General features: G+C 41.0%; 1 protein-coding gene across 9 annotated transcripts in view; it reads left to right on the top strand.

Annotated features, from left to right (window-relative positions):
• The window catches only part of Gcfc2 (GC-rich sequence DNA-binding factor 2), a 29,470-nt gene extending 8,214 nt beyond the window's left edge, over positions 1-21,256 (top strand). Inside the window, exons 6-18 of one of the 9 annotated variants that reach the window (XR_009591817.1) lie at positions 2,176-2,362; positions 3,467-3,590; positions 4,998-5,079; positions 5,503-5,615; positions 7,548-7,747; positions 9,585-9,732; positions 10,448-10,566; positions 13,000-13,076; positions 15,399-15,465; positions 17,114-17,263; positions 19,601-19,725; positions 20,282-20,434; positions 20,664-21,256. Coding sequence is in view for 5 of the 9 variants with exons in the window: in XM_021660199.2 (XP_021515874.1) it covers positions 2,176-2,362; positions 3,467-3,590; positions 4,998-5,079; positions 5,503-5,615; positions 7,548-7,747; positions 9,585-9,732; positions 10,448-10,566; positions 13,000-13,076; positions 15,399-15,465; positions 17,114-17,263; positions 19,601-19,725; positions 20,664-20,781 (1,510 nt within the window). In the remaining 4 variants the exon portion in view is untranslated. The other 8 variants (XM_060383507.1, XM_021660199.2, XM_060383508.1 and 5 more) reach the window with 8 other exon arrangements.
• The last annotated feature ends 828 nt before the right edge of the window (positions 21,257-22,084 follow it).

Raw genomic sequence — 22,084 nt, 5'->3', positions numbered from 1 at the left:
GGAAAAATTAATCTCTTATTTTACCACACAAACAGCAGATTTTTCTTATTCTTGTGGGTCTTGACAGATATTCCTTTCATACAAAACCAGTAATTACATTTTTTAACTTAATGTAACTATAGGCATTTTTCTACACTTGTGCATTTTGTCTTTAGAGACATGGTCTTGGTTTGTGGCCCAGCTGGCCCTGCCCTATCCTCTGAGTTCCTAGGCTACAGGAACCTCCATGTGCTTCCACCACATTCCATCATTCTTCTCCATGTATTAAATAGGTAACTTCTACAGTATTGAATAGGTGCAGTTCATGTGTGTCCTACAGTTAATTCATTGTAATTCTTTCTCTGTTCTAAGTCTGTCTAGGTGTTGTTATAGTAGTGGACATGTTGCTCTGTTGTTGTTCTTTGGTTTTTGAGGTTGGGTTTTACCCTGTAGTCCAGGCCAGCCTCAGACTTGACTGTGTAGCTGTGGCTGGCTTTGAACTCATGATTCTCCTACCTTAGCATCCATACTGCTGGGATTACAGGTTTTGTGCAATAGTATTGGTTGTGTGTATGTGTACGTACGTGTGTGTACACGTGTGTTTTTTTTTTTTTTAATACATTAGCAGGGGAAATTAACCATGACCAAGAGCTTGTTTTTATGATTCTTGGTGTAGTGTCTTCCTAAAGCAAAATCCTTTTTTATATATTGACAATTACCCCAAGCAGACAGTGCTAACCTAATGACTACACTTTTGCTAAAATTAAGGCATGTCCTGTCAAAAGCCATTTTGTTTGAAATATTTTATTATATAACGTATGCAGAATCTAGTGTCTGCCAGTGCCTGTGTTTATGAAATAGTTATAATGGTCAGGGTTTGATTCACCTAAGTGAAAGTCTGGTACAAGTGTGCATTCGATTCTGCTGCTTTTTAAAGAATATCTTCAATTTTTTTCCAAGGTGTATGTGCACATACATACATGGTACATGGGCGGAGTCACAGCACAGCTTTGTGGAGTTGGTTTTCTTCTTCCATCTTTACATGGTCTGGAGATTGAACCCAGGATGTCAGGCTTATGCATTATTTCTGCGCCATCTCACTAGCTCAAGATTTGTTTTTTTCTTAACTGAGGATAAATTCAAATTTTCCTTACCTAGTATCTATAAGTCAGCTTTAAAGTAATTCAGTCACATTACAGAAAATACCATTGTATATTGTTTGCTTAAAGATATTTTTTACAAAAGAGACACTTCACCATATTACAGAAAATAGATTTGAAACCTTCAGGTGTGCGGCATGTAGAGTCTATTCCGTGGGGTTGGCTGACTCCAGCCACCGTGTTTGTCAGTTGCGCTTATCACACTGCTCTGCTTGAGTGTTTAGTATGTCTTGTGGGTATGTTGGTGATATAACACAGAACTGAGTAGTTGCAAGAGCAGTTCTGTAGCTCTAAAAGCTAAGGGTACTTGTGTCTGACCTGCAGCAGAATAAAGCTTGTCCACTCCTAAGTGAGTGTTCTGAACTAGTGATACTGAGTGACATCACTTCAGCAGATTCAGCGCTATTTCCAAGGGACATTCATTATTGTTCACTGGCATTTTAATTAGCTTTCCTTAGCATAAAACAGTCTTCAAGCTATTATATTTAGAAATATAGGTACACCAGAACCCATATGGTGTTTCTTGAGGGACTTTGCTTAAGAGAATTATCTATCGTCAAAGAGTGATAGAATGCCACAGGCGGTGGGTCACTCACTGATGTAGATTAGTGTTTCAGATACTCTAAGTAAATGCTAATTTTAACTGTGTTAGATTCTGATTTCAACTAGTTTGAAAAAAAAAAAAAAACTGGTGGCAACAGTTTCCTTGGGGAAGCCAACTTTCTTTTTGGTATCATTTTGTACTGGTTTATTAAAAAAAAAAAAGACCTTTAAAAAGTATTTTCCTTTTAAAATAAACTAGTTGAAAATAGAATATAATACAGTTAAAACTAGCATTTACTAGAGTATCTGAAACATTAATCTACATTATACTTTTTTTGAGAATGGCAATTGTGATCTCCCTAGCCACACAAGTCTAATAAATCCAGGCTTATATGGTAATCACTTTCCTTGGTTGTATGTGAAAACATCTTCATTAGAGTACTGCTTAAAAGGAAAAGTATGAAAAATGAAACTTTCATTTTATCTTATTTAGATTAACATTACTACAGGAATCTCATCGGTCGCACCAGAGAGAATATGAAAAGTATGTACAAGACATCAAGAGTTCAAAGACTGCTATTCAGAACCTCGAGAACACATCAGATCAAACTCTAAACTACAAATTCTACAAAGGCATGAAAACTTACGTGGAAAATATAACTGATTGTCTAAATGAAAAGGTGTGTATAAACATGCATGAAGAGAGAACACTCCCTTATTAGTTAGCAAAGAAGAGACAGGCTGGCAACATGAGTGAAATGGTATGCAAGTGTGAGGACCTGAGTTCTGATTCCGGGAACCCACGTCAAAGAGGAAAGAATGGTGGTGTGGGTTTTCAGCAGGCTCCTACTGTATACCCCAGGGTGGCCTTGGCTCATTATTCCGCTCAGCCTCCTGAGTTCTGGGAGTACAGTTAGATATGCACCACACACATTTTAACATAGTATTGCACATTCACTTAATTAAAACACAGCTGTTAATTGATTTTTGTTTTTGTTTTGTTTTGCTGTTGTAAGTAAAAAAATTTCAGACATACATAACACAAAAGTTTCATTTTTCTGTTAAAATTTCAACTAAGACATATTACTGGAAAATAAAGTGAATTGCTAAGTATAAGTAATTTTCAGACTTATGCAACATATTGCCAACATATTCCCTAGAATGAATGATGGTTTATTATTTTGCTAGATTAATAAAAATAGATTTTGTAAAATGTCTGCTTTGAGCACAGAAAAAGTCATTTGTTTATTAGCTGACTGTGGTTTGCCTGTGAACAAGGCCCGAGTCTGGAGCCTACCCACCCAGATGGGGTTGCTACAGCTGTATTCTGGAAGCACTGGAATGAAGTGACGCTGTCTGGGACATAGGATTCCAGTTTCACCTAGTCACACATTCTGTAGCATAGCCCTCCTATCTGTCCATAGTGACTCTTCCATTTTATGAAGTTTGCTCCAGTGCCAGGGCTCAAACCCAGGGCTTAGATGTGCTTTGCAGGCATTCTACTGCTCAGCCACAGCTCAGCCCCATTCTTCAGTTTCTCATATTTCACTATCTGTCCTCCCATTTCTTCCTCTCCGTTCTCCAAGAGGGATCCTTCCTCTTACCTGTCTCTCATGCACATGCTCCTCACTCCATATCATTTGGTTTCATATTTTGTGACACTTGCCCTAATGTTGGAACTATTTATTCAGGAATTGAGTTATACATGTGATTGCAAATAAAGCCTTTTACTATTTTTGTAAGTCGTTATTGATGAACTGCCGAATGTCACTTTTGTTTTTCAGATTATCAGCATTGAAGAACTAGAATCATCTACATACACATTGCTTTTAAAACGGTCAGAAGCTCTTCTGAAACGGAGGCAAGATGAGTTAAAATGTGAATCATTGTATTTGCAACTGTTATCACGTTAGTGTTTTTTTATATTCCAGTATTATTTTTGAAGCTAACTTGCCATATGGAGAGTAAAAAAAAAAAATTTAGTTCTGTATTTTTTTAAGAAAAAGAAGAAAGCTATTTAGTTAGGGTCGCTATTGCTGTGATGAAATATCATGACCAAAAGCAAGCTGGGGAGGAAAGAGTTTATTTTACTCACAGTTTCATATAAAAGTTCATCATCGAAAGCCTTGAGGCCAGGAAGTCAAGCCGGGCAGGTCCCTGGAGGCAGGAGTTGATGCAGAGGCCGTGGAGGGGTGCTGCTTACTGGCCTGCTTTCCATGACTTGCTTAGCTTGCTTTCCTATACAGCCATGGACAAACCTACGGATAGCCCCACCCACAGTGGGCTGGGTACGCCCCATGAATCACTAATTAAGAAAACGCCCTCCAGGCCTGCCTACAGACAGAGCACCTGGGGACATTGTCTCAGCTGATTTTCCTTCTTTCTGATTACTCTAGCTTGTGTCAGGTTAACATAAAACTAGCCAGTACTAAACCTTTTTCTGTATTTTCACACTAATCCCTCACCCAGTCTTGACATTTCAAGGAGTTTCAATATACCTTGTTTAAGGTTAAAAAAATAAATACTAGAAGTTCCAGTCACTTAAGGGTTTGAAACAGGATTTTTTTATAGTGTATTTTTTAGGTATGTGTGTGTACCTGAATATATGCAGGTACATAGGGCGTGTACAGGAGTGTTCAGAGACCAAAGGGGTATAAGATCCCCTGGGTCTAGCATTACAGACACTTAACAGTCTGCCATTTGGGAACTTGGAACTGAACCCTGGTCATCTGGAAAAGCAGCCGAGCATCTCCATAGCCCCTTGTCACTGAGTGTTGATCTACCATTAGTTGAGCAGAGAGTGGAAATGATTTCCCAGGGTCCAGCTCTGTGGTTGAAGGCCTGCACAGGCTGGTCTCTGCGGAATTGGTGGGCAGTGGCCCCTCGGTTCTGCACGCCTCGCTGCAGCTGCACTAGTGTCCTAGCTTGGGGAATGAGATCCCATGTGGCTGAAGAGTGTAGGACATGCTGAAAGGAAGCAGCCCATGGAAGAAATGTTGGCAGTGTAAATCACTAGTATATGACTATGGGTTATTTGGTATAAATTGCTAGAAAAGAAAAAACAGACTGAACAAAGAAGCCTGCCGTGATAAATGGCGTACACCAGCAAGGCGTATATATTTAGACCAGCCTGCTCGATGGCTGTTAAAGCTGATAGGCAATGGACACTTAAATTCCATCACGTAGCAAAACGTATTATTTTGAGCATATTACATGTGCCTAAACACACACTCATATATTTCATGAGACTATGTATACCTGCAGGGATTCAGTGTTCTGAGACTGTAATCCAAAGCTAATTTTGTGATTTAACAGGCAAAGCAGAGCCCTCGGCAAATGGAACCTTGGCTGTAGATGAAAAGGATCAGCGGACTTTAGAAGAGCTTGAAGCTGGAAGGTACCTGTTAATATGGAGGCTGAACACACGGAGCAAAGAGACTCACTGTTTCAGTAGAATCAGCTCTAAGAGCCGGATTTTCAAGAAGGATGTAAAACCAAAGCTGAGTCCATCCAGCCTTGCTGCTTTAGAGACAGCCTTGGGGCTCAGGTAGAACTGGTGAGGTGGCCTTTGTTAGGCTGATGGCTTTGAACTAGAAACTGCTTCTAACTAGTTGCACTCCCCTCAAGAAACCTTTACATTCAGAGAATGATGTAAGCCGAACATTAGAACCAAAGAAGCTAAGGAAGCAGAAAGTGTCAGAAAATAGTCACAGAAAATGTCAATATGATGGTATATCCATTATAAAAATAACATTGTTTTACAGTCTTTTCCAGAGGAACTGTTTGCTTCTGATTTACTCTCCTTTATTGCTCAATACAGGATGCAGAGAAGACAGACAAGGGTGCTCACTGGCAGCTGTGCTCATCAGGAAGGGACATCTAGTGAGGATGAGCTGTCTCCTGCAGAGATGACTGACTTCCAAAAACGCCAAGGTCAATTGCCAACATTCTAACCTAGTCGAAGCTTTGAAATAGTGAGGAAGGCTTTGTTGAGCCTGCCTTTAAGTGCATATCACTAGACAGTTAGAAAAACTAAAGGAAAATGAGAACATTTTCTGCATAAGATTTGCTACCTCTGAAAAGGAATAAAGTGAGTGTTCTGGCTTGCTGCTGGCTCCTGGCTTATAAGTGAGCATCTTGGCAGCATTGCTTTCTTTATTTCTTACCATTTGTAATTTAAAACAACTAAAGTTAGTGAAACCACTTTTAAAAAATCACCTTATTAATGAACTCAGATTAAAAGCATCACAAAGCTAGGCTTTTAAATTAAAGCCTCAGAATCAGACATTTGCCAAGTTTCCAACTATGTATCTCGATGAACACCACAGTGAGCATAGCAGTCCTGAAGCCTTTCTGCACTCTCACCATCAGTTACATTTTGGTGTTCCAGTTTTCTGTGGGGGAAAAAAAGTTTATTAAATGTGTAGCAGCGCCTGTTGCAGAGGTTGGGAAGGACCCAGGGTGCCTGTCCTAGAGCATGCGGCCCCACACGTCCTGTGGAGTGTTCCTGGAGTAGTCTTGAAGGAGGAGGATGGTGGAGCACTAAAACTTTAGGAACAGTTTTATTTACCTATCTTCCGCATGTGTATACACACACATGCAGAGGAAAAAACTAGGACAGGACTGAAACTAGAAAGGCATGTAGCTTTGTCCTCTTTCATGACTGTGTATCCTTTATTTTTATATCCTAATATCACCTTCTTGTTCTCCTTTCTAATTGCTACACTGTGACTACACTTGACTTGTTTCCATAAAGACATGTATGTATTATAGGACGAAGACTATGAGCTACTTTTTTTCCTGAGATTAAGTGACCACTCTTAATCTTGTACATTCTAAATCCACCCATTTTCCTGCAAATTTTGTGGTTTCATTTTTTCTTTGCACTGAGTAGTAGTCCTTGTTATATATGTACCAGGTTCTCAATATCGGATCATGTGTGATGGACATCTCGGTTGCTTCCATTTCCTTACTATAGAGCATCAAAAAACAAGGCACAGATATCTCTATGATAGGGTTGGGGTTCTGTGGGTATGTGCTTAGGAGTAAAATAGCTGGGTCATTGATTTTTAATTTTTTGTGGACCCTGCAAGCTGACTGCTGTCATGGCTGTGTTAATTTTTATTCCCACCAGCAGTGAATAAGGTTCCTCTTTTCCATATACTCCAGCATCTGCTGTTGGATTTCTAGATGGCCTTTCTGACTGGGTGACGTAGAGTCACAGAGTAGTTTTAATTCGTGCTTCCCTGGTGGCTAGGGATGTTGGGCAGCTTTAAAAATTGTTCGTGGCCATTTTGGGGTTTTCTGAAACTGTTCGGTTCATTGACTCACTTGCTGACAGTCGCATTTCTGTGGTTTTTACTTTCTATGGTTCTTTGAGTTCTGGGTCTTAACCCTGTATCTGAATACAGTGGCCAAGCTTCTCTCCCATCCTGTGGACCGTCTGTGCTCCGCTGATAGGTGAAGCTACCTCTGATGACACAAGATGGCTCCGAGTGCAGCACTCGGAAGGTTCTGGGCTCTGCTGTTCACCACACCCAATGGAAAGGCACTTTTTCCTTGGCCACCTCAGTTCACCATCTTTTGCTTGCTTGTGTTGTTTAAATCAGGGGGTTATTTCTGCCTTAAAGAGAAGATGGTTATGGTAGTGAAATAAGGCAATAAATGTATGATACTTTGGCATATAGGCATATGGTAGGCTTTATTATTGTCAGTATTATCACTTTTATTACTAAAGTGACTTTTTAAATTAAATGAAATATATGAAATACAAAAGTTTCCAGCCTAGTTAAGTAGCAACTCATGACTGTTGGTAAGGAAACACACTTAAAATGTATAACATAAAGAGACTTACTTTGTTTGCAGGTGACATTTTACAAGATTGTAAGAGAGTTTTTGAAGATGTGCATGATGATTTTTGTAACGTCCAGAATATTTTATTGAAATTTCAGCAGTGGCGCGAAAAGTTTCCTGATTCCTACTATGAAGCCTTCGTTGGTTTCTGCTTACCAAAGCTTTTAAGTCCCCTCATACGAGTTCAGTTGCTTGATTGGAACCCTCTTAAGGTACTAGTGCTTCACATCTGACTGTCCTAGTCATGTCAGCTGTTTGCATGCTCTTGCTGTCAGGTTAGCCACAGAGGATCACAGCCTCAGCCTGGCAGGATGGCTCAGCAGGTAGAGGTGCTTGCTGCCAAGGCTTACGGCCTGAGTTCGGACTCTGGAACCCATGATAGGAGAGAATCAATTTCCACAAGTTGTCCTCTGGCCTTCACACATGCCATGCCTTAGCACGTGTACTCATTAAATAAAAATAAAAACAAAACCATTTACCCTTAAAGTTGTAGGTAAAATGTAGAGCCTTGAATTTAGTCCAAAATGTATACTCTATATTCTTTGGGACTCTTACATGATTGTGTGTATGTGTGTGATGTTGGAGTAAAACCCAGGGCCTAAACAATCACCAAATCATTGAGCAACATCCTCAGCCATCTTGCTTGTTCTTAAGGCATAGCAGTACCAAATAACAGTAATTCAAACACATTTTTAATACTCTTGTGTGAAAATTTCCCCAGAATTATGTAATATTAAGTTTGGTAAATTTGACTTAGAAATCTTTTCCAAGGAAATGACAAACTGAGAAGAGTTAGTGAGGAGGGCGATGTTAAGTGGGGTCTTGGGAGTATGCAGGAATTCATGAAGAGTACACTTTCTTGAAAGTGAGGCTGAAATTCCTGTTCAGGAGTGAGTATACTGGCTTTAAAACCTGGATTCAGAGCTGAGAACTACTCTTTGAAAGTAATAAGAAAAAAGATATAGGGAAGATAATGTAGGGTTGTTGTTTTTGTTTTTGTTTTTTTCCTGTGTTTTGTTTGTTGACACAATGTTTCTCTATGTAGCTTTGGCTGTCCAGAACTGGCTCTGTAGACCAGGCTGGCCTCCAACTCAAGAGATCCACCTGCCTCTGCCTCCCAAATGCTGGGAGTAAATGGGTGTCCTTAGGCCATCAGACCTGGCAGCAAGTGCCTTTACCTGCTGAGTCATGAAGTAGCTAACTTGGAATTAGGAGAAATTAAATGTAGAAGATTTTATCTAACCCACATTCAGGGCTATATAAAGGAGATGCTGGATTGTAAGCATTGTCACAAAGAATTAATAAAATGCAGAGCAGCTCCCGCCCTCCACATGGGAAGACACTCCAAGGCCCCGGTCCTGCACGCTAGAGGATGGAGCTCTACAAGGAGAACTCTCAACAGGAGCTTACAGATACATGATGGAGGGGTGTCAAGGTCTCCTCCTTGGTCGTAACTGTGTCTGCAGGCTTCCTAGGACCACACCACCTTCCCAGGCTGGAGCAGTGTCATTTCTGAGGAACTCTTAGGAAGCGTGTGGGCAGCACCTGGGGTTAGCCACTCAAGATCATTTCTTTCATCTACTCAAGTGGAAGTAGCCGTTGGCTCTTTGCTGGTCAGCCAGCAAGATAAACCACATACACATTACACATTTATTCTTAAGTGAAAGGACTGAAGTACAGTTTGCTTGGGCAGATGAGTGAATTTCATCACCAAATCTCTTGGTGATTCCAAAGGCCTAACTCATGCATTTTATTTCACTCTGCCAGAGTGCAGTCATTGCTAGTCTCTGAATATCCTGGCACACAGTGGGCCTTTGCTGTATTTTTTTTGTTGTATGGATGAATGCATGAAAAATGGTTTTTAGTTACTCCCGTCTCGGTGCTGTGTCGTCATGCCTCCTTCCATACCCTGGTGCTCTAATGGTGTATACATAGTATTGAAAGGTGGTTATTCTCTTTGAACCTTAGAAAAATTGTAGGGATTTTGGAAAAAGCTAACTTACAAAATACCACTTAAGAGTATATAACATTTATAATCTTATCTTACAGATAGACTCCATGCATCTAAACAAGATGCCCTGGTTCACAGCCATAACAGAGTTTATGGACAGCAGCACGGAAGATCCAAGAAAAGATGGTTCTGATAAAAAAATTTTGTCTGCTGTCATCAACAAAACAGTTGTTCCTCGCCTTACAGGTATTCTTAATTCTGGTATAATCACAAGGATACTTTTAGAAGTTTAGAGACAGATACTGTATACATTAAAGAGCATTTAAAAGTCACAGAAGTGACAAGTACCCAGCGAAGACCAGAGAGGATACCAGGAGGACAGTGTCCCAAAATCCAGGAACAAACAGAAAGAGAAATATGAGGTAGACATTACTTTGAGGAACTTTGGTTTAAAGGACAGAGAACAGTGGGCAGTGCTGAAGAGGGCACTACAGGGTTTTGGAACAGGGCAAATAGTGCAGTATTTAAAACTCTTGCACCCAATAGTGAAGGCCAGAACTCAGATCCTCAGAACCCACATAAAAACGTGATAGGCCTGAGAAGATAATTGCTGCCTAATGTGGAGGCTCACGTGGATGTTGAGGGGATCACTTTACTACACTTTTCTTCAAAGCTACATTTTACATGCACATCATAGACAGTGAAAAAGGTGAGTTTACCTAGGGCTATAGGTTAACCTGACAGGTATAGCAAAACCCAAGGAGGAAAAAGAAATTGAGGCTGTATGCAAAGAGGAAATGGGGATGATTAAAAATTGGGAGTATATGCAAATAGGAAATGTCATGATTAGCCATGGATTTTCACCCCAGTAAAGAGTAGAACAGGATATGCCAAATACCTTGGTTATCTGTACATGAGAAGTAAATGATCTAGTAACTTGTGTAACTGAAATGTGTTTCAGATTTTGCAGAGACCATTTGGGATCCCCTGTCAACCTCACAGACAACAAGTTTAACAGTGCACTGCAGAGTGGTTTTTGAAGAGTCTGCTTCTGAAAATGAAGTTAGTAAAAGCAAACAGGTAACAGTTTCTGCAGATTTGGGTTTAGCTCAATGACAGAGTGCTTGCCTACCACACATGGGGCCCTGAGTTCAATCCCTAGTACCAGAAAATAAATAAAATAATTTATACAAGTCCAGATTCTAGTGTGTGGAGATATTACCTAGAAAATGACCGTTCTTTTGGGTCAGAACGCAAAGTATTTAAAAGTTGGGGTAAAATAAAACTTGAGTTTTTGTTTTTGATAATTATTGACATAGGGCTCTTAAAGTATATGTCACTTATAAGTAAGTGGAAAAGGAGCAAAATTTTATTTAGTTCAATATGCTTTTATGGAAAAATACATTTGCCTAAATTGTAATTTATGGACATTATTCTTGGCATAAGATATGCAACAGCTTAATTTGTGCTACACACATACATTTTTATTGGAGGTGTAAACCAGTTTCAGTTCTCAAATATGGAGTCTTTCTGAGAGTGCTAACAACATGTCACTGTAGAAATGTTTCTGATACATGAAATATTTTCAGCTCACATCACCTCTTCATCATAGTGATTTGAAGGCTGGATTATTTTTATTCAGTCTTTATTCTCAGTTATAATCTTGTTGGATCTGAGTGTTTATATATAATAGTTGTCAGAGACATAGCTACTATTTTATCCAATGGATGAATATAATATAATGTCCTAGGTTGAATTACAAAATTAAATATTTGAATCATGTATACGTGTTGATATATAAGCCAAATGAGTTATCCAAGGGAATTTATTGTGTCAGAGGACACAGACAAGCCAACAAAGACCCACAACTACACTGTATAAAAGGCTTGTAGGAATCAGAAGAAAAGGACAGGTCCTGTCTTGGTTTGGTTTGGGTTGTTTGTTTGGTTGGTTGGTTGTTGGTTGGTTTGGTTTGGTTTTTGTTTTTGAGGCAGTTTTTCTGTGTAGACCAGGCTGGCCTCAAACTCAGATTCACGTGCTTCTGCTTTCCAAGCGCTGGGATTAGAGGTATTCGCCACCACGCCTGGCTTTTTACAGGTCCTGTTTTGAAACAAATCAAAAACAAGAAATTTAGAAACAAGGTGTAGTAGGGATGGAAGGTGTGTATCCCTGACTGGCCTGGAATCGCAGAGCTCTGCCTGCCATTGAGATTACAAGTGTGTGCCAGCATGCTTGGAAGAATGCAGAACTTTTTTATGTATATACTTCTGCATGCAGGCAGGCCTGCACACCAGAAGAGGGCACCAGATCTCTTTACAGATGGTTGGGGGCCACCATGTGGCTGCTGGAAATTGAACTCAGGACCTCTGGAAGAGCAGCCAGTGCTCTTCATCTCTAGCCCGAAAATAGCACTTTAGACCTACAAATGGGACTCCACTATTGGGTTTTGTTGTTTTGCTTTTGTTCTTGTTTTGTCTTTACTGATTAAATTTGTCCTTTGACAATTTCGTGTGTATATAGTACACTGTCTACTCTCACCCCACCTCTCTCGCCCCTCCCATCTCTGTCATCCCATCTTCCTCTCACTGGTCCCTTCCTATTTCACACCCTTTTATTTTGTTTTGCTCTGTTTTGTGATCCTCAGATTCTATCCAGGACTCTGTGTGCTCATGCCTTTGGAACTGTCTGTTGGAGCCCTATGGACTCCGATAATTGTCCTTCCCCCAGAATTCAATTGCTGGTAGTTCATCAGGGAGGCGTAGGACCCCACGACCTCCCCGGGCGGTGACTGCCTCTTGACAGGCCCAGTCCTGAATAGGCCCTCTGCTGCCCAGGTATCATGTTTGCAGTGGTTGTGCCATGTCCTGAAGATAGATAGCATTTCATATCTCTTCTCCCTGTCTTCTGCTCTACCATTCTTTCCATTCTCTCTTCCACAGCATTCCTTTGGTCTTAAAGGGGTGGTATAAATGTCCTATTTAGGACAGAGCACGTGGGTCCCTACATTCATCTCCATTTTCTGCAAAGACAAGCTTCTCTAGTTAAGTCTGAGTAGCATTTGTCTATGGTATAAACATATTTATGCTGTAGCTTGATGCCATGAAACCGCAGTGGGGAGGGTGCCCCTGGGGTCTGTGATCTCCCTATACCACCACCTTAGTATATCATTCTGTACAAGGTCATGGGCTGTATTCCAGCAGTTCCATTTCAGTGTGTATCCCTGTCAAAACTATTCCTACACACACTAAGAGATTTCTAAAGGGCATTTTATAGCACCACCAAGCACAATGGCTCCCTAACTGGAAATCCTCTAGTGTCTCGAGTGGTATTGATGCAACAAAATGCAGTATAGCAGTGAAAGTGATTTAGTGACAACCATGCGCATCTCTGAAGTTTCTTACAGTGTTATAACAGCTGCTTTTAACCGCAGACCAATTTTCACTATTAAAATTACCTGATTTGGTTATTATATTTTCAATTATGGCATGCTAATACTTTCTAAATTTTTAACAGGATTTACTTAAAGCTGTTGTTGCAAGAATGAAGAAGTCAATAGAAGATGATGTCTTTATTCCTCTATATCCAAAGAGGTCAGAGTTCTTCATTTTACACTGTTTTAAATAGCTTTTCTTTTGGCGGGTTAGGGTGGCATAAGGCACAGCCTCATGTAGCTTCAGATGACCTTGAACTTTCTACGGAGTGGAGACTGATTTTTGAACTCCTCAGTCTGAGTTCTTGCCTCCACATCCCAAATGCTGGAATTAGAGGCATGTGCCATCATGTCCAACCTTGAAAGAATACAGATTTGTTTAAGGAATTAAAGCTGAAGACACTGTAGGTGTTTCTAGACATAATGCACACACTGTTAATACTTAAAGTGAGATTTCAGCAAACATTTCTTTGACTCTCCTGTGTACCATATATGGTACTTAGCACTTGGACGTGTGTTTGAGTGTCTCTGTTTTTAAGTTTATCCTAGCATTAGGAGGTTGTAGCCTAGAGAACAGAGATTCTTAACGCCACTATTTCTAGGTTGTTTTGCATTGGGTCCTCGCTGTGTCAGTATCATCAGTACAAGGAGGCAGACATGAGTAGCTGCCCCACAGCAGGATGATGAAGACAGTGTTCAGAATGGAGCTGTGCAAAGGAAGCATTGCACTGTCGGCCTCGTGCATCTGGAAGGGCAGGACACTGCAGCTGTGAACTCTGTGTTCATCTTAGGAGACACAGACTTAGGTCATATACTTGACACCAAGGCTCTCTTAGTAGTGATGATTGTGAACTGTAACCACCCAGTGATCTCACAGGATGGCAGGGGGGAGACTTGAGCATTCTGATTTATTTGAGTCAGGAAGAGATACCTGAAAACAAAAGTTATGCCCCAGTAAGTTTTGTTTTGTACTGTCTTGGGTAACTAATATGTTCACATGGTTCAAAATATGAGTGAGACTTATTTAAGGACATCTCTTCTGAGCTTTTTGACTAAAATGAGTATATCTTTAAAATAAGAAAGGGATTTTTTTGTGGTTTTTTTTTTTTTTTTTTTAATTTATATATTGTAAGCATTTGCTGTCTGTATGTGTACCAATGTGTGCCTGGTGCCTGCAGAGGTCAGAAGAGAGCGTTGGATCCCTGGAGCTGGAATTACAGGCAGTTGTGAACCATGCTGTGGGTGCTAGGAACTATACCATGTCCTCTGCAGGAACAGCAAGTGCTCTTAAGCACTGGACTTTCTCTCCAGTCCCTGAAATGAAGCTTATTCACTCAGACTTTTGACTATGCAGATGTTACCATTTATCTTATATGCTATGATCTTATTCCCCCTCCTAAAGCAAAGGAAGTGTATTATAAGCAGGTACAGGCAGTTTTGAACCTTTTTCACTTAGTACATAGTTGAAGTCCTTTCATGTCCTTACGTAGGTTAACTGTCTTCATTTTGTTTTTTTTTTTTTTTTTTTTTTTAGGCTGCACAATATTGTCTTAGTTAAGGTTTCTGTTGCTACAACAAAACACTGTGACCAAAAAGCAAGTTAGAAAGAAAAGAGTTTACTTGTCTTACACTTCCATATCACTGAAGAAAGTCAGGACAGGAACTCAACAGGGCAGGAATCTGGAGGCAGAAGCTTATGCAGAGGCCATGGATGAGTGCTACTTACTGGCTTGCTCGGCCTACTTAGAGAACCCAGGATTACTAGCCCATGAATGGCACCACCCACAATGGGCAGAGCCCTCCCCCGTTGATCACTAACTGAGAAAATGCCTTATAGCTGGATTTCATCCAGGCATTTCCTCAACTGAAGCTCCTTCCTCTCTGATGACTTTGGCTTGTGTCAAGTTGACATACCAAAACCAGCCAGTACTGGATTGTAGCGTCCTGTAACTGAGCAGCCTGAGTGGTAATCACTTACCAACAATGAGGTTGTAAGCAACTGCAAAGGCAATCATCTTTACAAGATGCACTTGCAGAAACTCAGTGTTGGCCGAGTGAGGCTTTGTAGATACCATCAGAGTTCCTTGATTCATTTCTCATTTAGGCTGTTTAGTTGTTTTATTGAAATAAAAATAAAAAAATAAAATAAAATAAAATAAAAAAAACAGCAGAGGTTGGAGAGACTAAAAATGTTTAATGTTCTTCCAGAGGACTAGAGTTTGATTCCCTGGACGTAGGTTGGGCAGCTCATAACTCTCTGTAACTCCAGCTCCAAGGTCTCTGGTGGCCTCTTCTAGCCTCTGCACACACTGATGTGCACAGACCACCCGGAGACATACAAATATACACAGAACTCAGAATAAAAACAAACAGCAATACTATTTTTTTTGAGGTTTTATTCTGAAAGAATAATAGTCCTATACATTTCTCCTTACCTTTCCTCTTCTTCCTTTTCTCTCTGCCCCCATTTGTTTCAAATTAGTTCTGAAGAAGGAAGACTGTCACCATACTTAAAGTTTCAAGAAAGACAGTTCTGTGGAGCTCTAAAGGTAAGTCGAATACTATTTTTGAAATGTACCTATATTAATCTTTGATCTTTGCATCCAAACAGTATGTGTTGAACTGCTCAGCTCTGCTCCTGCAGTACAGAGACATGAGTAAACTATGTGAGCAAATGAGCTGTGTTTGGATAAACATTGCTTCAACAGTAAAACTTAAACGTCACAATTTTCAAACATTAAAAATATTCTGTGTTGGTTTGTTTTATTTCTTTGAGAAATTATTTCTTCCTCCTTCTGCCTCCTATGTATTGGAATTAAAGGCATGTGCCACCATGCCCAGCCTTATTCTGTTGTGCTTTGTAATATACTTAAATGTCTGTTTAAAATGTAAAAGCAGTTCTTGTCTCGTGGACTCTACAAAATAAGCCTCTGGTTGAATTTAATCTCAGGTCATAACTGGTGACAAGTTGGTCGAAAAGTTAAAGCGAAAGCCAAGTCAGTGGAGGTAGATATGATAAGGAGGTCAGTTCACGTGATGTTTAAGGTGAAGCATCAAAGGATTCCACAGCTGACTAATTACATGTGAGGAACACAAGGCTTATCATAGCCAAGTGCCAGATATTGGCACCTGGGGCTTATGTCATTCTTAGACATTGTAGGAGATGTAGGAAGAAGAGGAGGCTTGGAAGAGATTGTAAAATCTGTGTTGGATGCAGGAAAATGCACAGAACTGTGGAGAAGGAACAATACAGGTGACATATGAGTCTCGATTCCAGGGTTTAGACCAGAGCTGAGAACTCGGCATAAGTTATGCATAAGCAGCATTTGGCCATGAGTGACGGGTTCCGAGAAGACTAGGGTAGAGCCTGGGGAATGGAGTGGAGGTGGGGAGACTCCAGGTGTACCTCAGAATGAATCGTGAACCTTTGTACTTCAAGGAGTCCAAGAACAAAAATGAGTACCAAATGCCACGATAAAGGATAAAGGGGTACTGGATATGTCCGTTTTGGTTGAGAATTACAAGCACATAAATGTCCTTTTAGCAGGAGCAGTTTCAGTGAATGTGTGTCATGGCCAAGTTGGAAAGGTGCTTCAGGCGGTGCAAATGCCAAGGACAGTGCAAAGTGTAGCATGTTGCTTATGTCATTCAGCACTCAGAATACTGGGAGAAGATCCAAAATTCGCATTCTTATTCACAGAAACCACTGAATTCAGCTCTCTAAATACAGCCAGTATTTATCTGTAGATCTCACTATGGACTTTACCCCCTTTAGTAATAGACTCACATATTGTCCTGTTTTACGTAGAAGCAGAGAGAGAAAGGTTCCTGGCATTGCCTGGCTTTGTAGGACACACGTTAACACTGGCCTTGACAGTGCTTTCTGATCCTGGAAACCACAGTCTTATACTTTGCAGCCCCAGGCAGTAGGGAAGATGAGTTTACAGTGGAACATTGATCTGAAGAGGCTCCAGTAGAGTTGCATGAGGCATATTGGGGTTGGTTACCCTGAAAATGGAAATAGGATGAGCAAATACATGGAGCTGAGAACAGGGTATTTACTTGGGGATGTCTTCTCTTCCGAAGCTGACATTTACAACAGGGCCAACTAGTGAGACTGGGGTGTTTGACGAGTTCTTTACTTACTACTACAGCTTCTAGGGAGAACACACATAATTACTTGGTATTTTCTTTCAGCTCTTCCGCAATATTCTTCTTTGGAATGGACTTCTTCCAGATGATACCTTGCAGGAGCTGGGACTGGGGAAGCTGCTGAATCGCTACCTTATTATCGCTCTTGCTAATAATGCCTTCCTTGGACCAGATGTTGTTAAAAAGTGCAGCCAGGTACGTTGCATAGAAGCCAATTCTAATTATGTCACAGGTATATATAATGCTCAGTCTGGTGGGTTACATCTCTAATTCCAGCACTAGAGAAGCTGAGGTAGAGGTGTTGCAAGCTCCAGGACAACCTGGCTGCAAGGTGAGACCTATCTCAAAACAGCAACAGCAGAGATTTAGGTAGTAAGGCTGGAGAGAAGCCTCCGTCTCCGTCGCTAAGATTGCATACTGCAGATGCCCTTGCAGAAGACTGGAGTCTAGCTCACAGCTTCTAAACTAGGCAGCTCACAACCCCTATAACTTCAGCACTGATGGGGAATCCAATGCTCTTTTTTGGCCTCTTCAGAAGCTTGGACACACATGTAGAGACATGAATGAATCTGAAGGGTTTAGTTATTGAAATCCATATTGTATTACAATGAGATAATTAAAATAGTGGAGCTTTTACATAAATAACAGAGCAGAACCCAGAAGCTACTTTGATATTTAACAATCAGCATTCTGGTTTGAAACAATAGTGATGGAGAAAATAATTTAGTAAATGATGCCAGAAGATAACTGTGGTCTCAGCACTTGAGAGGCTGTAATAACACCATGACCAAAGGAGACTCAATGAAGATACAGTGATTTGAGGTTAGAGTTTCAAAGGGAGAGTCTCTAATGGAGGGGAAGGCCTGATGGAAAGAAAAGAATGCTGTAAAATCACTCTTCAGCCACAGACAGCAGAAGGAACACACTGGAAGTGGGCTATGAACTCTCAAACCCTATCCCTAGTCATGTGCTCCCACCAGGAAGGCTCTTCCTCCTCCCAAAGCAGCACTGCCAAGTGTTCACATCTTCAGATATTTATACCTAGAGTGTGATTTTTATTCCAAACACTACAACACCCAAGTGTCCCCAAAACATCTCATCTGCCCATAAAGCGTGGTAGCATACCTGTATTCCCATCATTATCGTAGTTCTTATTAAATTTAAATCATTCTCTATATAGAATGTTTTGGAGTTCACTGCAAAGATCAGCTCAAAAGCTGTGAAGGAGAATTGTGTTTACACAACTTCTCCACAGCAGGGCTTGAGAACCAGGACATAGGCCCTTCATATATGAGCAGGCTTGCTGGCTCCATGAGAGCTTCCAGGCACGTGTGAGATAGCAAAGCAGGAAAACAGGTACAAATGAGTAATTCCAAGCATGTCAAAACTGGTTCTATAATTTTGGGAAACAGATATGGTTTGCCAAGCAAATCTTCCATGCTTCTGCCTTACCCATGTCTGCATTCTTTTCCTCAATAATTAAAGAAACACAGTAAGTCTTTTTTCCCTGGCTTTCATCTACTGTGTATTGCTTTTGTTGATGGTGCCGCTGCTGTTGAGTCAGACTTGAGGCCTCACATGCTTAGACACCTGTTCTGCCCCCTACACATTCAGAACACCCAGCCCTATTGTTTCTGAGAGGGCTCCCGCTGTGCTGCCTAGGCTGGCTGGCTGGCTGGCATCCAGATCCCTGTCTGTCCCAAGGCCTCTCAGCTGCTGAAATTAGATACCAACCACCATACCCTGGACACACCCTCTACCGACATTTTGTACAACTCTTTGGAAGGCTGGCACCAGATTTACTTCTTACCAGAACTTGTACTCTTTTACAGTGCGTGTTCAGTGCTTTTGCTTTCTCCTTCTGATCTCAGATGCTGGTCTGAATTTTACCAGCAATAGCATGGCCTGTGTGACTGTTGAAGAACTCTGTTGTCCTCTCCTCCTTGCATCCTTTCCCTTCTTGACTTCTCTGCAATTCTTATTTTGAGAGGAGGACGTTTCTGTTTTTGTCTCTCTGAAAAATAGCTGCCTGCACTGTATTGATGTGTCTGGCCTCAGTGGATAGACAGATACTGGATAAACTGCCGTTCACTTTCTTCCGTTCAACATATTTAGCCACCTGTCGTCTCCTCCTCTCAGACGTGTGTGTAGATTGTGGAATTGTAGGCATTGCTAATGAATGCACAGCACATTCTATCTGCTTTAAGCTTTTAGCGATGAAGATTTCTTTTTTAGTTACTGTATAGTTGTGGGTTCTGTGCTTGTGTCTGTGCTGTGTGAATGCAGTACCTGCAGAGGCCAGAAGGGGACATCAAATCCCTCGGAACTGAATGGAAATACAGATGTTTGTGGGCTGTCATGTGGACTATGGGACTCAAACCTGGATCCTCTGGAAGAGCAGCCAGTGCTGGTAACCACTGAGCTATTTCTCCAGCCCCTGAAGAGTGATCCCAAATGCTGTTACCTTTGGCACAGGAAAGAGAATCTCAAACTTCCCTTGCTCTTGTAACCTGCCATGTGCCTCTCTGACAGATAGCAGCATGTCTACCGGAAAAATGGTTTGAGAACTCTGCTATGAGGACATCAATTCCCCAGCTAGAAAACTTTGTTCAGTTTTTGCTGCAGTCCGCACGTAAATTATCTACAGGTGAATTCAGGTAATGCTCATTTAATTTTTCACTTCCAAAGCATAGGATAAGGATTTTGAATGCTGTCAGCAATTTTAAGGAAGATTTGCGGTTTTACTATTTAAAATCTGGGTCTGGGGATGTAGCTAGTCTAGCAGAGTATTTGCCTAGCACCACAGGGCTGTGGGTTCAATCCAAACACTCATAAACCAGGCATTGTGGCACATGCCTAGACTCCTTCTATAAAGTTGAAGTCTCGGTGTGACTGCTCCCACTCGTTGGCAGCATAGCAGCTGTAGTAGCTGACAGCACACGGCTGTGGAGACCCTGATGACGGCCTTGCTCTGTTGTTTGTTGCCATTCCATTCAGATTTTCCAGAATACTCTGAATCGGACTTTGCAGTTATAATCATGAGGTGTGTGAACCTGGGGTCGTTTTAGGAAATACATCATTGGGCTGTTTTATGTCGGTGCACGCTGCCACCTATGCGCTGGCATGTGTCTGTATAATGCAAAAGTGAACAATGCGGTCAACAGTACGCAGGGTTGTGTAACATGCACAGCTGTATGTGCTTTGCTCTCATAGGACTATCTGCCCGTGTGTGCTCACACCAGCAGCTCCATAGCGTGTTTCCTTGTGGCCTGACAGCTAGTGTCACTGCCTTAGGGAATGACCAGCACTTCACCTTTAACTGCAGCATGGATGTGCATGGATGAGGTGTTACAGGACAGAATCCAGGTATTGTGTGGCTCCAGAGACTGGCTTAGGTCCTGATCACCACTGGGACTCCCTTCACACCTGTCATAGTACTTTGTTGTTAGTTCTCTCTTTTCTTCCAGTGATTTTATTTCATCTTGTGTTTCCCGCTAAGGACCGAACTGGGCCCACTGCATAAAGACTTTCTACCTCACACCCCTCACCTAACTGCACTGAAGCTGAGCAAATGCTTTTTGGGTTTGTTTTTCAGGAATGAAGTCAATGAAATAATTCTCATCCTGGTAAAGGTAAAAGCTTTGAATCAAGCCGAATCCTTCATAGAGGAGCACCACCTGGATCCCCTCACGCCCCCAATTACAGGTGTTTGAGTGCGCTATACGGAGGTGCTGAGAGTCATGGATGAGGTACTCAGGGCCTTTGCTTGTGCACAGCTGTAGTCTCTTGGCTTCCTCTGTGCCCTGAAAAGCTCTCCTTTCTGGTGCGGTGTCTGAGGGGATTATATGCAGAGCAGCAATTAAGAGTTCCACATGTTTCTCTTTAATTCTCTGAATCTGAGAAGGAAAGGAAGACATCTCACCACAGAAGCAAGTCCAGAGTCAAAATAAACTTCAGCTTGGACATTCTTAAAACTTAAACTGTTGACAAATCGCTCATGAGGAAGTCTTCAAGTGAATTACTTGTTAAATGGTTGACATTTTTTATTACAGATTGTCCTTCCAAAATCTGTACTGATTTATTGTATGAACTCAGTGAAAGAGGGCCAGTGGGTCTCCAGATTTTTAATTCGTTGTCAATTTGTTAAGAAAAAAAAAAAATCTTATAAAAAATATGTACCTGTTTTTATATGTGTGGTCATGTTTGCACCTGGGTGGGTTAGCAGCACGACCATGCGGGGACAGGAAGGCACCTGATCCCCTGGAACTACAGTCCAGGAGACTGTGGGCCACCTGATGCAGGTGCTCAGAAGATACTGTGACCACTGAGCCGCTCCTCCAGGCCCTGCTGAAAAATAGAGATGTGTTGGTTTGGGCCAGCTGTAATTCTTTTTGGAATGTCCACCTTTTTTTACAGGCTTATAAGGCTTTTATATTAAAAACAATACTGATTTTTTTTTTTTTTTTTTTTTGTCTGTGCTCTGGCAAACAGTTTTTCAAAAACTTAAACTTAACTATTTTTCTTTTAATTTTGTGTAAATGCTTTTGGTAATGGAGTCATGAGCTGACAAAAAGTCAGGCTTTTGTGCTTTGTGTGGTTAATGGGAGGACTGAGAAGGCTACTGCTATTTTAAATACAGAAATGAAAGTACTTGTCTGATTGAGGAAGCCTGAGGCAAGGTAATTAAGTTTTATTTGTTAAGCGCTCAATGAAGACCCTACTTGTCATCATGTATACGTGTGTATACATATATATGATATATTATATATATATATATATATATATATATATATATATATATATATATATATATAATCTGCAACATATATATATAAATTGTTGCCCAAAAGACAACTGGAAAATGCGGTTATATTGTAAGATCTGTGCCCATGGCCTGTTACATACTTGAAAGCTCTGTGTAGAAGACCGCATGTAAGGTGAGTAGCTGACATGTTGCCACTGTGGCAGGGAAGGTGGTTCTCTCCTGTGCAGACCCAAGGCTGTTATCACATACAC

The sequence above is a fragment of the Meriones unguiculatus genome, chromosome 5 (assembly GCF_030254825.1).
Source record: "Meriones unguiculatus strain TT.TT164.6M chromosome 5, Bangor_MerUng_6.1, whole genome shotgun sequence".
Taxonomy (NCBI): Eukaryota; Metazoa; Chordata; class Mammalia; order Rodentia; family Muridae; genus Meriones; species Meriones unguiculatus.
This window is presented reverse-complemented; position numbering and strand designations above follow the sequence as displayed.